Source organism: Panthera leo, chromosome E1 (assembly GCF_018350215.1).
Source record: "Panthera leo isolate Ple1 chromosome E1, P.leo_Ple1_pat1.1, whole genome shotgun sequence".
Taxonomy (NCBI): Eukaryota; Metazoa; Chordata; class Mammalia; order Carnivora; family Felidae; genus Panthera; species Panthera leo.
In genome coordinates, this window is record NC_056692.1 from 20,404,524 (window position 1) to 20,424,374 (window position 19,851).

Sequence of the window (19,851 nt, forward strand, 5' to 3'; positions counted from 1 at the left end):
CCATAGTCACCTGCAGGGACGGTGCAGGCTTTTCACGAGAGGATTAATAAGCTGTAAAAACTTAAACAAAAAAGATCAAGAACAAAGTATTAGAAGAATTCGGTTATGAAAAAAGACCAGGAAAAGAAGCTGAAAATAACAGGTATTGTTACAGTGATGAGCAACTTATCAATATGTAATTATGTGATGGTGATATTTATCTTTATTTTTATGCTAAATTCTAGTCGTGCAGAGGAGAACACTGGGTATCTATTCTATAAGCAGACAGAAACTTAGACCACAGTGGGAGAAACATAATAATAGTGTGGCTACATATTCTAAAGACGATCACAAAGCAGGGTTAGCTGTACATATGCCTCTTCTGTTGAGCTTCAAGGTACGGTCTCAAGAAGTGAAGCGCACTGGGCAAATAAAATTAATGCCTCCTGATTTAACTTCTGGTTTACAGGAACTACAGTGACAAGGAGAATAAATGAACCATAAGGAAACAGACAAATCCAGACGAGACCAGTTCTAGACTCTAAGAAGTCAGTGTCATGCAGACTGTGTGCTGGTGGGGATGTGGAGAAACCAGAACTCTCATATACGGAAGAGAATGTAAAATGAAGCTGCCATGTTGGAAAAGTTTGGTAGTTTCTTACAAAGTTAAACAAAGGCCATATGATAGAATAATTAATTCCACTCCTAGATATCCACCCGGGAGAAATAAAAGCACATACCCACATAAAGACTTGTATGCAAATGCACCTAGCAGCCAAATGTCCATGACATGGTACATAGAGAAATGAAATATGGTATATCCATTCAGTAGAATATTACTCAGCAATTAAATGAACAAATCAATGACATACGGCCCAACCGAGATGAACCTCCAAAGCATACTGAGTGAAGGAAGCGAGAGACACAACAATACCTGTTGTATGATTCCATGTATATGAAATTTCTAGAAAAGGTGAAAGGATAGGCTGAAGTTGGGAGCGGGGATTTACTGCAAATGGGTATAAGAGAACACTCTGAGGTGACAGAAATGTTCTAAAACTGGACTGTGTGATGTTTGTACAAAAGCATAAATTTACTTAAAGTAACTGAACTGTACCTTACAATGGGTGAATTTTAGGGTCAGTAAACGTAGGAGTTTGCTAGTGCAGCCATACAAAGCCCCACAGAATGGATGGCTTAAGTAAGTTCTGGAGGCTCAAAGTCCAAGATCAAGATGTGGAAGGGTGTGGTTCTTCTGAGGCCTCTCTCCTCCACTTGTGGATGGCCATCTTCTCTCTCTGTCTTCACATGGTCTTCCCTCTGTACCTGTCTTTGTTCCAATCGCCTCTTCTTAAAAGGGCACCATTCATACAGGATCAGGTCTGACCCCAATGACCTCATTTTAACCTAATTACTTCTTTAAAGACCCTATCTGCAAACACAGCCACATTCTGAGGACTAGGGGTTAGAACTTCAACCAATGAATTTGGGGGAAGCACCGTTCAGCCCATTACAGTAAATGATAATTTAATAACGCTGTTTTAAGAAGTCAACCTCATGACTTAAGAAGGCACCCAGGGGTGCCTGGGTGGCTTAGTCAGCTCAGGTCATGATCTCACAGCTCATGAGTTCAAGCCCTACGTCGGGGTCTGTGCTGACAGCTCAGAGCCTGGAGCCTGCTTCGGGTTCTGTGTCTCTCTCTTTCTCTCCCCCTCCCATGCTCATGCTCTGTCTCTTTCTCCTTCAAAAATAAATAAATGTTGGGGCACCTGGGCGGCTCAGTCGGTTAAGCGTCCGACTTCAGCTCAGGTCACGATCTCACAGTTCATGAGTTCGAGTCCCACATCAGGCTCTGTGCTGACAGCCCGGAGCCTGGAGCCTGCTTCGGATTCTGTCTCTCTCTCTCTCTCTCTCTGCCCCTCCCCTACTCACACTGTCTCTCTCTCTCTCTCTCAAAAATAAATAAACATTAAAAAAATTTAAAAAAAAGTTAAAAAAAAATTAGGGGCGCCTGGGTGGCTCACTCGGTTGAGTGAGCCTGACTTTGGCTCAGGACACGATCTTATGGTTCTCAAGCTCTGTCCCTTTCTTTCTCAAAAATAAATAAAAACATTAAAAAAATGTAAAAATAATAAACAAATAAAAAGTCAACATCATGAAAAAAAGACTGTATGTGGAGGTACAGTTCTGGACTAAAAGACATGTACCTCTACAATAGGAACGTATTTTTAAAAATAAGTGTAAGACATTCTTTGAATGAGTGGAGACATTTGACTAAGTGCTAGATACTAAGTGATATTATGGAAATGTTTTTTTCTCAGATATGGAAATGGGACGATAGTTATGAAGGAGAAGGTCCTTGTTCGCAGGGGCATATACACACAGGAGCATTTGGTGGCAAAGTGTCATGAGAGAGAGAAAACAAATACAGCAAAAAAACCAAATATTTATTGAATCTAGGTGGAGGGCATAAGGGCATTTATTCCCTTACTATTCTTTCAGCTTCTCTATACATTCGAAAAACTTGATAATAAAAAGTCAGAAGGATGGAATTAGCATTTAACACTGAGGAGGCAGAGAGTTCTCCAGACAGGAAAGACACTCTCCCAAAATTCCTTTTATTCCTTTCCTTCCTTGCTAATTGAAGTAGGAAATGTATCCTTCTATGAAGCTCACACCCAGTTATAGCTTTTTATAAGTGAGAAATGGTTAGCATTTCTATGGTTCCTGCCACACAAAATCCAGAATAAAACATAACGTAGATTTTAGAAGTTTTAAAGTTTGGCATGGAAGAGGCTGAGACACACAGGTGTAGCTCATTTAAACTAACAAATGACAACAGGGTACCTGGGTGGCTCAGTTGGTTAAGCACCTGACTGGATTCTGGCTCAGATCATGAGCTCATGGTTTGTGGGAGCCCCGCACGGGCTCTGTGCTGACAGGGCAGAGCCTGCTTGAGATCCTCTCTCTCCCTCTCTCTCCACCCCTTCCTTGCTCTTTCTCTCTCTCAAAATAATAAATAAACTTAAAAAAAAAAAGAAAGCAGATGACGAGATCTTTTTTTTTTAATGTTTATTTTTGAGAGAGAGAGAGAGACAGCGTGAGTGGGGGAAGGCAGAGAGAGAGAGGAAGACAGAGAATCTGAAGCAGGCTCCAGGCTCTGAGCTGTCAGCACAGAGCCCAACACAAGGCCCAAACCCATGAACTGTGAGATCATGACTTGCGTCAAAGTCGGACACCGAACTGACTGAGTCACCCAGGTGCCTCAAAGATCTTTTTTTTTTTTTTAATAGGAGTAGCAAAGCAGTGACCTATGGGCCGAATATGGCCAACAGATGTGTTTTATTTGGCTTGCATGGCATTTAACAATCAGGAGACTAACATCAAATACAGACTTCAGCTTTTTTTAGGGGAATCCAAAGGCCTGGCATAGTGGGGCTCAGGCATGGTCATGGCCATTACAGTGGAGGGATGACTGCCCTGTGGTAGAGTATGGGCTTCATTCATTTCTGAACCTGCCAGACTCCCAAAGGAATTTGACATTAAGACAAAGAAAATGAGGAAATGTTGTCACTTTTGATGAGATCTGCTTTACCACCCTCCTCTGCTCTCTTTCCATGTATATGGCTGTGGCTAGTGAGAACATCATGCTGGGAGGAAGGTGAAATGGAAGGGGAGGGATTTGGAAATTAATGAGTGGTACTAGGCCGATTGTTTATATGCAGGGGGGAAAATGAATGCAGGGCTACAGCGTCACAAACACACAGAAATCAATTCTAGGAGCACTGTGGCTGTCGATGTGAAAGGTAAAGCAATAAAGTGTATAGAGTACAACAGAAGATGCCTTTGTGACCTTGGGATGGGGAACGACTTCTCAAATAAAAAAACCCCTGCATCAACCTCAAAGGAAAAAAGTGCTCAGCTGAGATGCATTAACATAAAAAAATTTTGTTCAAACCCACCATTACAGAATGAAAAGTCAAGTCACAGAGTCAGAAAATATATGTAACGTCTGTAACTGCCAAGGGGCACTTGTGCAAAATATAAAGAGAACTAGAAATCAACTTTTATTTTTTATTTTTTAAAATATTTTTTTTGACATTTATTTATTATTGAGAGACAGAGAGAGATAGAGCACAAGCAGGGGAGGGGCAGAGAGAAGGTGGGGAGACACAGAATCAGAAGCAGAATTCAGGCTCTGAGCTGTCAGCACAGAGCCCAGTGTGGGGCTTGAACTCACAAACTGCGAGATCCTGACCTGAGCCTAAGTCAGAGGCTTAACTGACTGAGCCACCCAGGCGCCCATAGAAATCAACTTTTAAAAGACAACTGAATAGAAAGATGGGTAAGAGATTCACAAAAGGCATCCAAATGATCCATAAACACACAAAAAGGTGTCAGACCTTATTAGTAAAAAGGGCAATGCAAATACAAAACACAATCCACATCTATCAACAGGGGAATGGATAAAGATGTGGTATATATACATAACTGTATATTATTCAGCCACGAGAGAAAGAAATCCTACCATCTGGACCAAATAAACCAGACAAAGAAATACTATATGATCTTGCTTACACGTGGAATCTAACAAAGCCGAACTCACAGAAATAGAGAGTAGAGTGGCGGTTACGGCGGCTGGCGAGCAGGGGAAGTGGGAGATGCTGGACGAAGGGCACAAGCTTCCAGTCGTAAGATGAGTAAGTTCTAGGAAACTGCGGAACGGCAGTGGTGATGGCAGTTAATGATACTGCATTATATACTTGGAAGTTGCTAAGCGAGTGGATCCTAAAATACTCTCACCACAGAAAAGAAACTGTAATTATGTGATGTGATGGCGCTGTGGGCCAATGCTAAGGTGGTAACCATTTTGCAACGTGTAAGTGTATCACATCGGCCCACTGTGCACCTTACACTTGAACAATGTTATATGTCAATTACATCTCAATAAAGCTGGGGGAAAAAAAGCCCCACAATGAGTAACTGCCAGCCACATACCTACCAGAACAGCTAACATTGAGGACACTCTCCATAGCTAGTGCTGGACAGACGGCGGCTGGACCTGGAACGGTCACACGCTGTTGGTGGAGGTGTACATGAGCACTCTACTTTGGGAAACTGCATCTGTCCACTACAGTTTCACGCCGGGGTAAGTGTCCAATGAAAGCGTATGCACATAGACACTAAAAGACAGTGACCGGGAGGGAACACAATGGGGCTTTCTGGCCTATTAATGGCCTGTGTCTCGACTTTGGTAACAGCTGAACAGATGGGTTCACTTTGTGATCATTCATCAAGCTCTACCCTTAAGCTTTGTGCACTTTTCTGCATGTAGGGTATACTTCAATAAAAGAGTTAAAATATTTGCCCGGATGTGAACAGGTGGGAGGGGTATGCCACATGTCAATAAAACCTTCCAAGGGTCTGCTAATCCAGTGACCTCAGTTTTACTTCAGTTACCCCAAGCCTCATGAGAAAGTTTGAAAATCTCTATTCTAATGGGATCCTGTCACCAAAAAATAGAATACAAAAGCAAAGATATATTCAGTTCTAGTTCAGACACTCATTTTCAAAGAGAAATTGGACTGGGGACTATTTTACGTATTGATATAAGGGATTAATAATACTGCTTTGACCTGTTAGAGAGATGGTAAGAGTGAATAATGGGGCAATGGCAGAGAAGAAGGGGATTCCTTCCTTCCTTCCATCCTCCTTCCCTCCCTCCTTCTCTTTTTCTTTCTTTCTTTCTTTCTTTCTTTCTTTCTTTCTTTCTTTCTTCCTCTCTCTCTCCCTCCCTTTCTCTTTCTTCTTCCTTCCTTCCCTGCCTCCCTCTCCTTCCTTCCCTCCCTCCCTCCCCTTCCTTCCTTCTTCCTTTCCTTTCCTTTCCTTTCCTTTCCTTTCCTTTCCTTTCCTTTCCTTTCCTTTCCTTTCCTTTCCTTTCCTTTCCTTTCCCTTCTTTCCTCCTTCCCTTCCCTTCCCTTCTTCCTTCCTTGTAGGCTTCATGCCCAGCACAGAGCCCAGTGTGGGGCCTAAACTCACCACCTTGATATCAAGACTGAGATGAGGGGTGCATGGGTGGCTCAGTCGGTTAAGTGTCTGACTTCGGCTCAGGTCACGATCTCACGGTTCTTGCGTTCAAGCCCTGCATCTGGCTCTGTTTGTGCTGACAGCTTGGAGCCTGGAGACTGTTTCACATTCTGTGTCTCCCTCTCCCTCTGCCCCTCCCCTGTTTGCACTCTTTCTCTTGTTGTCTCAAAAATAAAACATCTTAAAAAAAAAAAAAAGACCTGAGCTGAAATCAAGAGTCAGTCACATGTTTAGCCAACTGAGTCACCCAAGTGCCCTGAAATTTCTAAGTCATAAAATGAAAAATGCTTAGGGGCACCTGGATGGCTACTTAGTTAAGCGTCCGACTTTGGCTCAGGTCATGATCTCACAGTTTGTGGGTTTGACTCCGTGTTGGGCTCTGTGCTGACAGCTCAGAGCCTGGAGCCTGCTTCCCATTCTGTCTCCCTCTTGCTCTGGCCCTTCCCTGTTCGTACTCTGTCTCTCTCTCTCAAAAATAAATAAAACATTAAAAAAAGAAAAGAAAAATGGTTATCTTTTAGCTTGTTCTTTTTTCTTTCTTTTTCCTTCCTTTTTTAAAGTTTATTTTTATTTATTTTGAGAGAGCATGAGAGAGTGAGCGAGCAAACAGGGGAGGGGCAGAGAGGGAGACAGAATACCAAGCAGGCTCCGTGCCATCAGCACAGAGCCCAGTGCAGGGCTTGGACCCATGAACTCTGAGATCATGACCTGAGCCAAGATCAGGAGTCAGAAGCTTAACCAACTGACTGAGGCAGCCAGGTGCCCCTCTTCCTTCTAGATTTTAACTCACTTCTCTTTAAATGTTTTAAATTCTGCAGTATGTTTTAGTGTTAACAGAAACTGATGAGAACAATACAACAGATAGTGATCTGATAGATTCTTATATTTAAAAAATAACTTAGGGGTAATGCCAGTACAGTAGAATGTTGGCTATAGGGTAACAGATTCATGTGGTGTTATATACATTAATTCTTTTTTGAATTTTTAATTTTTTAAATTAATTTTTTTGTATACATAAAATATATACAAAACAGATTGTTTCACAATAAATGAATTTGAAGTTTGTGAACTTCCTCCCTATAGAAAACACATACACACATGTACTATGAATTATCATATACAAAATAATTGGAAAATATACCACTAAACAGCCCATGGCTTAAAGAAGAACTCACAATGGAAATGACAAAATAATTAAAATGGAACAACAAGGATGATACCACATATTAGAACATGTGAAGTTCAGCTCAAGGTCATTCATAAACACAAATTTACATTTTAAATGCATTTTTAAAAACTAAAATTTAAAAACAAAAGCATCCCTATCAAAATAACATCAGCATTCTTCACAGAGCTAGGAACAAACAATCCTAAAATTTGTATGGAACCAGAAAAGACCCCGGATAGCCAAAGCAATCCTGCAAAAGAAAACCAAAGCTGAAGGCATTACAATCCTGGATTTCAAGCTGTATTACAAAGCTGTAATCATCAAGACAGTATGGTGCTGGCACAAAAACAGACACTCAGATCAGTGGAAGAGAACAGAGAACCCAGAAATGGACCCACAAACGTATGGCCAACTAATCTTTGACAAAGCAGGAAAAAATATCCAATGGAATACAGTCTTTTTAGCAAACGGTGCTGGGAAAACTGGACAGCGACATGCAGAAGAATGAACCTGGACTGCTTTCTTACATCACACACAAAAATAAACTCCAAATGGATGAAAGACAGAAAGCCATCAAAATCCTTGAGGAGAAAGCAGGCAAAGTCTCTTTGATCTTGGCAGCTGCGACTTCTTACTCAACACGTCTCCGAAGGCAAGGGAAACAAAAGCAAAAATGAACTATTGGGACCTCATCAAAATAAAAAGCTTCTGCACAGACAAGAAAACAATCAGCAAAACTAAAAGGCAACTGACGAATGTGTGAAGATATTTGCAAATGGCATATCAGATAAAGGGTTAGTCTCCAAAATCTATAAAGAACTTGTCAAACTCAACCCAAAAAACAAATAATCCAGTGAAGAAATGGGCAAAAGACATGAATAGACACTTCTCCAAAGAAGACATCCAGATGACTAACAGACACATGAAAAAATGCTCGACGTCATTCATCATCACGGAAATAGCAATCAAAACCACAATGAGATACCACCTCACACCTGTCAGAATGGCTAACATTAGCAACTCAGGCAACAACAGATGTTGGTGAGGATGCGGAGAAAGAGGATCTCTTTTGCACTGCTGGTAGGAATGCAAACTGGTGCAGCAACTCTGGAAAACAGTATGGAGGTTCTCAAAAAATTAAAAATAGAATTACCTTATGACCTAGCAATTGCACTACTAGGTATTTATCCAAGGGATACAGGTATGCTGCTTCAAAGGGGCACATCCACCCCAATGTTTATAGCAGTTCTACTGACAATACCCAAAGTATGGAAAGACCCCAAATGTCCACTGACGGATGAATGGATAAAGGAGATGTGGTATATATATACAATGGAGTATTATGTAGCAATCAAAAAGAATGAAATCTTGCCATTTGCAACTATGTGGACAGAACTAGAGGGTAATATGCTAAGCGAAATTAGTCAGAGAAAGACAAATATCATATGATTTCACTCATATGAGGACTTTAAGATACAAAACAGATGAACATAGGAGAAGGGAAGCAAAAATAATATAAAAACAAGGAGGGGACAAAACGTAAGAGACTCTTAAATACAGAGAACAAACTGAGGGTTGCTGGAGGGGCTGTGGGTGGGGGGATGGGCTAAATGGATAAGGGGCATTAAGGAAGACACTTGTTGGGATGAGCACTGGATGTTACACATAGGGGATGAATCACTGGAACCTATTCCTGAAATCATTATTGCACTATATGCTAACTAACTTGGATGTAAATCAATCAATCAATCAATCAATAAAAATGAAAGCAGTTAACCCCTCAACGCAAAAAGCTAGAAAAGGAACCAACAGAGTAAATCTAGAGAATGGAGAAGAAAAAAAAAACAAGAGCAGAGGTCAATGAAAAGGTAACGAAATCAATAAAATAGGTCTCCAGCAAAACTGATCTGGGAAACAATGAGAAAAAAGCACATCTGATCAATGTTAGGAACACAGAGGGAACGTAAGAGGTACAGTGAGGAGCTCTTGGCCCCAGGACTGGGTCACGGGCAGCCTACAACTGGCTTCCCTTATATCAGGCGTCCACCCTCGTTTAGTTAGTGTCTTCCCCTCTCCTCTGAGGAACAGCTGAGGGCTGCGTCTCTGGGTGGAGGGGAGTGGGGATGTACTCTTGTTTAGACAGAGGAGAAAGCAAACATGACTGTCACGTGTTTCACATGCTGTGCGATAATGGTCCACACACCATTGGCTGTTGAGTGGGTCAGAACTCCCCCTGGGCTTGAATTATCATTTGCTTCATTTACTTCACTTTTCTCTTTGACATACCCCCTCCCTTATCCTCTTTCATAGATAGCTTTCTTTTTCTCTTTTGCCTCCCCCTTTATTGAGGTATATAGCTTACACTCAGCAGAAAGTACAAATCTCAAGGAAACAGCCTGGTGAATTTTAACAAACATATACAGAAGAGTAACTGCTACCAGATCAAGGCGCAAAACATTTCCAGCCCCCCGTAGGCTCGCTCTTTCCTCCCTGCTCATGTCTGTGTCTTTGCTGTTCCTTGTACCCTAAATACTTTTCCTCCAAGTAAGCATATGGCTCATTCTTTAGCTCCTATGAGTCTCTGCTTAAATGTCAACTTCTCGATGAGGCCTGATCACTCTATTTGAAATTATAACACCCCTCATATCCTCTATCTTCCTTCCCTATTCTATTTCTTCCCTTATCCCTTCTAATGGATTATATGATGTGTATATGTATATATATGCATGCATACATATACATATATGCACAAATATACACATGTAAGTAGAGTCTGCTGCCTCCCCTCCCCACTGCAATGTAAATTCTGTAAGGGCAGAGATTTTGACTATTTTGACACTTCTGTGCCACAATACCTATATGTCTGGCACATAATGAGTATTCGGCAATCACTTGTTGAATGAAGAGTTTAGTTATTGAGGCTGTAACAAGACAATCTGGTCTACAGCTCTCTAAAACCCCAAATGAAGATAATTCCTACACTGGCATTCTAACTGAGGTGTAACTCCCCATTTCTTGAGTCTCCTTAAGTCTCTGTTCATTATGCCTCAAGATCTAGCAGAAAGAAATGAGGCACCAGGATGCTACAAGAAACACCTCTCAGACGGGATGTGCACCTGGTTGCTGCAAGCTTGTCAACAAGGAATAGGATCTCTCCACCCAGCATGTAAAGCCGTGGTTTGGAGGGATAAAGCAGTCACTTAACCGATCTCTGGGGAGCCCCTGGGAGCCGCTGCATGTGCCCATTAGAGTTAAGTGCCTGGGGCATTTAGGTGCTACTGCTTTATACAAGGTCAATGGGTTAGGAGATGCAGAGATAGTAAATTGGTTGAGTACTTTTTACGGTGCATTAGGAAAGCAACAAATATTGGTTCCATATTGCAGGCTGGAAGCAGTTAAGGAAACACATTCTGCTAAAAAGCACAGATGAAGACCAGATTTAGAAACGGATTAGACACAGAGCCAAACTACAGCATCACCTAAACTCTTACCGCAATGGGCATCCATGAGCATGATTTAGTTTTTGTTTGGGGAAGACTGGGATCCAGGAGATTGGAACAGGTGTAGGTGGGAGGAGTCCAAGGATCCAAGGGTGCCTGAGGAAGCTGCCTGTTTGAAGCACTTCTCTCCTATTGACCCACCCCAGCATGCTCTGTGACCAGGGCCCAAAGATGACTTCGGCCTAAGGACAGCAGTCAAAGATTGTAGGGGGAAGGGATCAATTGTGCCCCAAATGAACTGTAGTAATTACCCATGCTATCCCAGGAAAAGTCAGGGAAGATGATGCATGGATTAACGAGTGCTTAACAAGGAACTACGGTAGCAATGTGGATCATACGGAATTGGTTGCTATGGGGAGGCCTCATCTGGAGCCTGTGTGCAATATGTTACTGCAGGATGACACTCGGATGGTTTGTTGGGTTGGCTGATTTAGATCTAAGCCTAGTGCTGGCCCATGCCATCTGGCAAGGACGGCAACTGTTAGTAAGAAGACACACAGAGAGAAGTAGAGGCTGAGAGGATGGAAGGAACGCAGACGCTCCCAGCACTCGTGCTGCTCAGGGGGCTACAGGATAACACAGCCCCTTAGAGCTTCTTTCAACACCGAATGGTAGCATTTCCTTAGCTTTCGCCAGATTCTTCTCCCTGACTACCATGTGTATCCTCATTAAAAACATTACTCAAGACAGTATATGGTCCCAATCTGTTTCTTGGGGACAGAAAAGCTTAACTGAGACAGGAAAGGAGTCTACGAAAAAGAAATGAGAGGCACGAGAATGAGAAGGGTGTGGGCCCCTTAGCTATCTCTTCTTAGCGATTACTCTGACTTCTGAGAACTTTCCAACTGGATTCTGAAACAGTGTTCCTATAGTTCTTATCTTTCTTAGAATAACTCATAACCGATGGTACTGAAGGGAAACTAGAGCTCTTTCAATGCATTAAAAGAGAGGTGAGCAAATGGAAGCCCATTGAGAGATTTCCTTCTACTACATTTCCTTCAGCTATTCTTTGCTGACCATTTAGCTGTGAATGTTCTCCAGTCACCTGCCCCCTTTCTCTCTCTAGACTCATAATTTCAGCCTCCAACATGGATCCACTCTTGAATTTTTATCTTGAGTGCTGAATTCTTTCCTCCTCTACATTGGATGGAATGTATACCTTCCAAGTTTCACCACTGCCTTGAAACACAACATGGTTAAAACGGAGATCATCTTCTTCCTTCCCTTCCCAGTTTCTTCACTAATCTTATCATTGTTTAAAGGTTCCTTGTCTTAAACTCTGTTTAATTTCAAAATATTCTGATCATACAAAAAGTTTAAAGGAAAAAGCCACAAAGACTCATGTTTTCACGATCAACACTTAATAGTTTGCCATAATTGTTTCAGACTGAAAAAACATTTTTATAGATTCAGTTGGAAGTCCTCTGTCCCCTTCAACCTGGCGCCCTCTAAGACGCTACCGCTACTCCAAAGTTAGTTCTTCCCAAAGCAGACCCCGAGACAAAGGCTGGTAAACATACAGAAGTGATTTGGGAGGGGCAGGGATGCTGGCAAGGGAGTGGGGAGATGGTTCAGGGACAGAAAGGCAGCCAACAGGGCCTTGTTAAACCAGCTACCACCGTGGGGTGCAGGCAAAGGGGGTTCTGGCAGCCTGATGGGGGACTTTCGACAAGGACATTGGCTGTTGGAGTCAGGAAGGTGTGCCCAGAAATGATCAGGGGGTGCAGTGGGATACAGGCAGAGGACTGATAGCATCCGTGACAGTGTGTACCCATTCTACTGACATTGTTTTACCTTTACTGCAATTATTAATTGCCGTTAATTTTTATATTATATATTGTTTATAACATTGACAACGATGCTGATGATGATGGGGAACAGTGACACACAAGTCACCATGAAAAAGGATGGTAGTTTGGCAAAATAACTTCGGTTCAGAGTTGCGTAGCTATTTATTGAACTTGTATCAAGTGCTCTGATTGATCTCCCTTTAATAGATTGATCTCCCTACTTTAATAGAAAGTAAAGAAATAAAACACAGGCCACAATTTATTTTTTTGTTTGTTTCCACACTTCATTTGACTTTGACAAAATCTGATTTTCTCCCATATCCTCCTTCGTCTCCTACTCTAAGACTGCAGTTATTAGGCTTAAACTGTGATTGATACATGAGATTACAAGAGCTTGCTAAGAAGACAATATGAAATCAAGAATGTCCTATTTTCTTCTTAGCTGCAATCCGTTAGCCTTTTTACTGAAAGGGAGAAAGATGCATGTGTGTGTATTGGGGTGGGGGCAGGGAGTGTAATGGACACAAATTTCAACCCCATAATCAACCCTGCAGTGACGTCCCAAATCATTTAGCAAACCCAGGAATAGTTTCCCTTCTGTGGTCCCTCACAACCAACAGGACTCTTGATTTAACAACATAAAACTACAAAACAGTATGTTTCCTATTCCCTTTTGCAGATACCAAAAGGATTTAAAATAATCTTTAAATAATACTCCTCATGGATTCTATTATTGGACAAACACAGACCTCTCTCCTTAGGAACTAGCAGACAGACAAAAACCACCTGACTCTCAAAAGGATCTGGTAGTCAGCAGGATCTTTCTGAAGAATCAGAACCAACAGTCACTTGTAAAGCAGACCACATACAGCAGGAGAAAAATTAAAAAAAAAAATCTTATATTGAGATTCGGGGAGATATCCACCAAATTTCATATTTCAAATGAGAAATGATTATAGAACTTGAAAACCTTATGGAGAACAGCTGAGTGAGTTTAGATCAGAGGGAAAATATATTGGTGAAAAGAACTTTTGGGAACAGCACACATTTTACCTCTGAAAGAGAGGTAATGTTTTCATAAAGTAATTCTCTACTGTTTTTCTACCTGATTCCATTTCCCTATAAAAACAAACCTCTTGAAAATATATAAGAAAATACATTATGTGTCACAACATTTAAGCAGTATGTAAGATTAGGAATACAGAAAGATCACACAGAATGCAGAACGCTTACACTTGGCTTTTTAAAATGCTTCATTAATTTATTGGTAACTTCAGATCCTTCTTTTTCTTCTTCTTCTTCTTCTTTTTTTTTAAAAATAGGCTCCACACCCAACGTGGGGCTTGAACTCATGACCCCAAGATCAAAAGTCACACACTCCAGCCAGGCACTCTTGGATCCTTCTTATGGAAAATTGTGCATTTGTACAAAACATAAGATTGGCATACAATTTCAGGAATTCATGGGCTCCCTAAAGCCCCAAAGGTTGTAGTGATCAATTACTGACCCACTTGGGGTCCAGGAATACCAGGTTAAGAATCCCTTATTCAGAAAGGAGCAGAAAACACTTACATTATAGAGCGGAATTGTCTTCATCACCTTGTACTGTTTAGTGGGGTCCATCTTATATAGGTGACGGTCAGTGACAAAAATTGCTCGGTCTTCCACCTTACTAAATCGATTCACCTGTAAGAAAACAAACCAATAAACTATAATATCTCACCCAGAATGAAATCAAATTATCTGCAGGAAAACCTCTAGGGGCAGCAGTGGCTGGTGGTGCAGACACATTCTTGAACAGATATGTACCACGCAAGGCCCGTTCTCCTGGATGAACAGAGATCTAAAAGGAGTAGTGGTTTCCGGGTTTGTAGAATTTTACAATTTAAATTTCACAGTTTTACAGTTTAACAGGGAAAACAAGAAAAACCCGGAAGAATTATGGGACTAAAAACACGTGACCCAGACACTATTAAAAAAATGAAAAGACGACCCAGAGGATAGGAGAAAATGTTTTGCAAATCACATTTCTGATAAGGGGTTTTTATCTCTAAAGGAAGAGAATGTATATTGAACCTACAATATATAACTCAATAATAAAAAGACAAAAAACCGGGTAAAGGATTGGAACAGACATTTCTCCAGAGAAGACAGACAAGTGGCCAAGAAGCACAGGAAAAGATGCGTGACACCATTAGCCGCCAGAGAAATGTAAATCAGAACCACGATGAGATACCACCTTCACACCCACTAGAATGACAATAAAAAAGACAGGTAATAACAAATATTGGCCAGGATGTGGAGAACTGGAACCTTCATCACTGCTGGTGGGAATGTAAAATGATGCAGTTGCTTTGGAAAACAGTCCAGCAGTTCCTCAAATAGTTAAATATAGAGTTAGCATATGACCCAGAAATTCTACTCCTAGGTATATACACAAGGGAATTGAAAACATAGCCACACAAAAACTTGTGCATGAATGTGCACAGCAGCAGTAATCATGACAGTGAAAAAGAAGAAACAACCTAAATGTCCATCAACTGATGAACGGATAATAAAATAGGATATATCCGCACAATGGAATATAATATGTCAGTAAAAAGAAGTATTGATAGACGCTGTAACATGGATGAACCTTAAAAAGATTATGCTAAGTAAAGGAAGCCAGTAACAGAAGACCACATATTGTGTGATCCCATTTATATGTAATGTCCAGAATAAGCAAATCTGTAGAAACAGAAAGTAGATCATTGGTTGCCTCAGCTGGGGGAGATGGAAAGTTTGCAGGGCTGACAGCTAAGGAGTTATGAAAACTGTGGTAATGGAAATACAACTCTGTGAACACAGTAAAAGCCAATGAATTGTATACTTTAAAATGGTGAATGGTATGGTATGTGAATTATATCTCAATAAAGCTATAAAAAACATAACCCCTATTTGAAACAATGCATTCTGCCCTTTTCCTAATGCGATGGATAGGTGTATTTTAGATGAAATTTCCTTAAGTATAACGAGTATGTCATTAAATCTACATGTTCAAAAATGGACAGTGCCTTCCACAGGCAATGGTACAAATGCCTCATAATTACTACCGTCCGTAACAAGAGTGGACCGCGTGGAAGGGCAGTAAATGCCCCACAAGGAAAGGATTCAAGCAGAATCAAAGTGAATGCCTGATGTGGATGTGGTAGGGGGATTCCTGCTTTGAATACAAAGACTAGAGTCTCCAGGGTCTCCTGACACTCAGATTCTGATTCCTTTACCTGACTTTCAAGAGTTTTTCTTTTTTTCAAAAAAAAATTTTTTTTAATGTTTATTTTTGAGAGAGAGAGAGGGAGACAGAGACAGACTGTGAGTGGGGGAAGGGCAGAGAGAGAAAGAGAAGGAGATGCAAAATCCGAAGCAGGCTCCAGACTCTGAGCTGTCATCACAGAGGCAAGGCTCAGACCCATGAACTGTGAGATCATGACATGAACTGATGTTGGACGCTCAACCAACTGAGCCACCCAGGAGCCCTAAGAGTTTTTCTATCTGCCACTTTTCATTTATTTTTTTTATCTTAAAGATTTTAGTATTCTTCTTATTTTGGGGGAGTCTCTACACCCCACATGGGGCTCAAACTCACAACCCTGAAACCAAAAGAGTCACATGCTCTACCGACTGAGCCAGACACCACCCCCACCCCCCCCACCCCGCCACCGTTCTCCTTTTTAAACTTTATTTCTGGAAGGGCTCTGCTCCTGACAGGTTTCTTCATGTTACTCTCTCTCTTAAATGTTTGTGATTTTCCACTCTCTCCTTTTTTATCTATATATATTTTAAGATATTGCTCAAGTTCTCATTCCGTTACAAAGCCTCTAAAATTCCTAAAGTAAAAAATGATCACTCTTTCCTTGGAACTTCTATCACACAGTTGTAGAATGAATATATAGGATGCATGTAGAGTTAAGAGTGAAACCAAAAATTAACATCGCAACTAAAGGCACAGGGTTTTTCTAATAAAGTAGGATACTTGAGAATACAACGAGCTATTGGCCAAAGCGTTTTTGCTCACATAAAACACCAGATCTTGTCCCAAACCCTTTTTTCTGAAAGAAAGAAAGGAAGGTTTGCTGATGCTTATAAATTCCAAGACAATAAAGTTAAATCTATCCTTAGTCTCTATCTTCTTATTGTGAAATTTAGTTACTATCTACACTTCTCTACTAAAAGGGCAAAAGTTTTCATTTAATAATTGTAAAGTTTTAATAATTTCAAAGACACTTGTAATTTCTAGACCATGGATGCTTGTTATGGAAAAAATATACTTGTTAAAATAGTTGTGCAGAACACTGTGTTTTTATTTATTTTTTTACAGTTTATTTATTTATTTTGAGAGAGAGAGAGCAAGTGTGGGCAGGGAAGGGGCAGAGAGATAACCCCAAGCAGGCTCCCTGCTGTCAGCACAGAGACTGATTCGGGGCTTGAACTCACGACCATGAGATCATGACCTGAACTGAGATCAAGAGTTGGATGATTAACCGACTGAGTCACCCAGGTGCCCCTTAGAACACTGTTGGGTTTTTTTATTTTTTTATTTTTAACGTTTATTCATTTTTTGGGGAGACAGAGCACAAGCAGGGGAAGGGGCAGAGAAAGAGGGGACACAGAATCTGAAGCAGGCTCCAGGCTCTGAGCTGTCAGCACAGAGCCCGACACAGGGCTCAAACCCATGAACCAGGGGATTGTGACCTAAGCTGAAGTCAGAGACTCAACCGACTGAGCCACCCAGGTGCCCCTCTTTGTTGTTGTTGTTTTAAATATTTTTTAATGTTTATTTATTTTTGAGAGGGAGAGAGATAGAGCGCAAGTGGGGGAGGGGCAGAGAGAGAGGGAGACACAGAATCTAAGCAGGCTCCAGGCTCTGAGCTGTCAGCACAGAGCTTGACATGGGGGCTCAAACTCATGAATCGTGAGATCATGACCTGAGCTGAAATCAGACGCTCAACCGACTGAGCCAGTCAGGCGCCCCTAGAACACTGTGTTTTTAAACTTATAGTTGAAGCTATGTTTGGCACAGGAGATTGATTTTACTCATGAAACTTGTGATAATCTGATTATAACCTCACTAATCTAGATTTAAGTAACTCAGCCAGTATAAGAGATTACTCAGATTATCTTAAAATTGGAAGTATATAAAAAAGCTGCTTCCCTTGCAAAGTAGCCAAAAATAAGTTAGCAAAATAGTTATAAATAAAACTTACAAATTTACTTCAAAACAAAGTAAAAAAATCTTTTTTTTTTTTTTTTAAATGAAGGTCAAGAAACAGCAGAGTATTTTATGGTAAAAGTACTCAGAAGAGTGGTTGCCTTTGGTGGTGGTAGGGCTTGGCTCAGAAGGGGCATGAGAGGGCTTTTCAGGGTGACAGAAATGTTTTATATTGGGACAGGGCTGTGATTTACATGGGTGTTCGCACCAGCCAAAACTCACTGAACTGTATACCTCAACACAACTAGAGAAGCAAAACAGTGTAGCATCTCAAATATCCAGGGCTGATTCTTATTTACCGCTTTATTATTTCAGACAGTAATTCTGTCTTCCAGCCAGACCGGAAGCTCCTTGAGGGTGACTGTCATATGGTGGCTTTTTTCTTACACCTCGCAGCACCCAGTACCAAAGTGGGCGACTTGTAGCATTTACTCATCAGTTGGTTTTGAGAGCACTTTTAACCCCACAAGATAATTTCAAGAGGCATTCTTCCCCATGTGAGCCAGTCAGTGTTGGTGAGAAGAACTGTCAGACTAGAAAATACAGCAGCACACTGGGGAGGTTGTGTAACGTGCGAAACAGATTTCCCCAGTGGCAAATGAAAGCACGTTTGCTCAACAGCTGAAGTCCCCGTTGCCTGGTTTGGTCTTGGAAAACCATTTCTGCACTGAAGAAAGAGGAACTGTGGATTCTGGCCTTCTTATTTCTGAGGCTGGAAGACTATCAGTTAAGCTATCTTTTTAGTAAAAAGCTCCCTAACATAGCACGCACTATAGAAGTGCATGGATTGCTCATCTGGAATTGCTTTCTTCTTCTGGTTGGAACTGTTGAGATTTATTTGCACATTTTCTTTTATCTCATGAAGTGTCTGTCCCATGAGTTACTCTTTTCCTTCAGAGTCTATGTCTCTGGAGGACAGGATCCTCAGCAGCAACCATCACTACAATACTCTGCACAGAATGCTGACCGGCCCCGGGAACCGTCCCGGGTGGATCTAGGAGAAACATTTGTGTCTGTACTTGCAACCCCGTATTACTTGGTCGTAGCTACCCTTAAAAATAGACTCACACTTTCATGGAGAAAAGGGTCTTTCTATAATCGGGCAGCTAAAAATGATATTGAATTAATTTTTTCCTACATTTTAAAAAGATTGTATTTATTTATTTCAATATTTATTCATTTTTGAGAGATAGAGACAGAGCTGAGTTGGGGAGGGGCAGAAAGAGAGGGAAATACAGAATCCGAAGCAGGCCCCAGGCTCAGAGATGTCAGCACAGAGCCCAATACGGGGCTCGAACTCATGGATTGCAAGATCATGACCTGAGCTGAATTCGGACATTTAAAACGACTGAGCCACCCAGGTGCCCCATTTTTTCCTATATTTAAAATCCAACACATGATTCCTATTAATTAGAAAAAAATTATACTGGTAAGCATTTCCTTAAATTAAATAATTTGATAATTTTTTCCCAAAATTGCAATGTACATTAAAAATATTTTTTTAAATGTTTTTATTTATTTTTGAGACAGAGAGAGACAGAGTATGAGCAGGGGAGGGGCAGAGAGAGAGGGAGGCACAGAATCTGAAGCAGGCTCCAGGCTCTGAGCTGTCAGCACAGAGCCCAACGCGGGGCTCAAACTCATAGACTGTGAGATCATGATCTGAGCTGAAGTCAGACGCTTAACTGACTGAGCCACCCAGGCGCCCCTCAATGTACATTTTTTTTAAACATTTATTTATTTTTTGAGAGACAGAGAGAGAGTGTGAGTGGGGGAGGGGCAGAGAGTGAGGGAGACACAGAATCCGAAGCAGGCTCTAGGCTCTGAGTTGTCAGCACAGAGCCCGACGTGGGGCCTGAACTCATGAACTGTGAGATCATGACCTGAGCCAAAGTCAGATGCTTAACCTATTAAGCCACCCAGGCGCCCTGCCATGTGCATTTTTAAGCACTCTATAAGCTGCTGATGATATACAAAGGAACGACATGAAGCCCTTGGTTATAATAAGAATCTGAGTCTAGTAGTTGAGATAGATAAGAAATTAATAAGTGAAAATAATTTCACATAAAAGAAAATAAA

The 19,851-nt window shown here is 41.2% G+C and overlaps 1 protein-coding gene across 1 annotated transcript in view; it reads right to left on the bottom strand.

The window, feature by feature from the left end:
- MYO1D (myosin ID) overlaps nt 1–19,851 on the bottom strand; it is a 357,670-nt gene that overhangs the window by 125,652 nt on the left and 212,167 nt on the right. Inside the window, exon 20 of the mRNA XM_042916054.1 lies at nt 14,097–14,210. Within this exon, the coding sequence (XP_042771988.1) occupies nt 14,097–14,210 (114 nt within the window). The remainder of the gene's footprint in view (nt 1–14,096; nt 14,211–19,851) is intronic.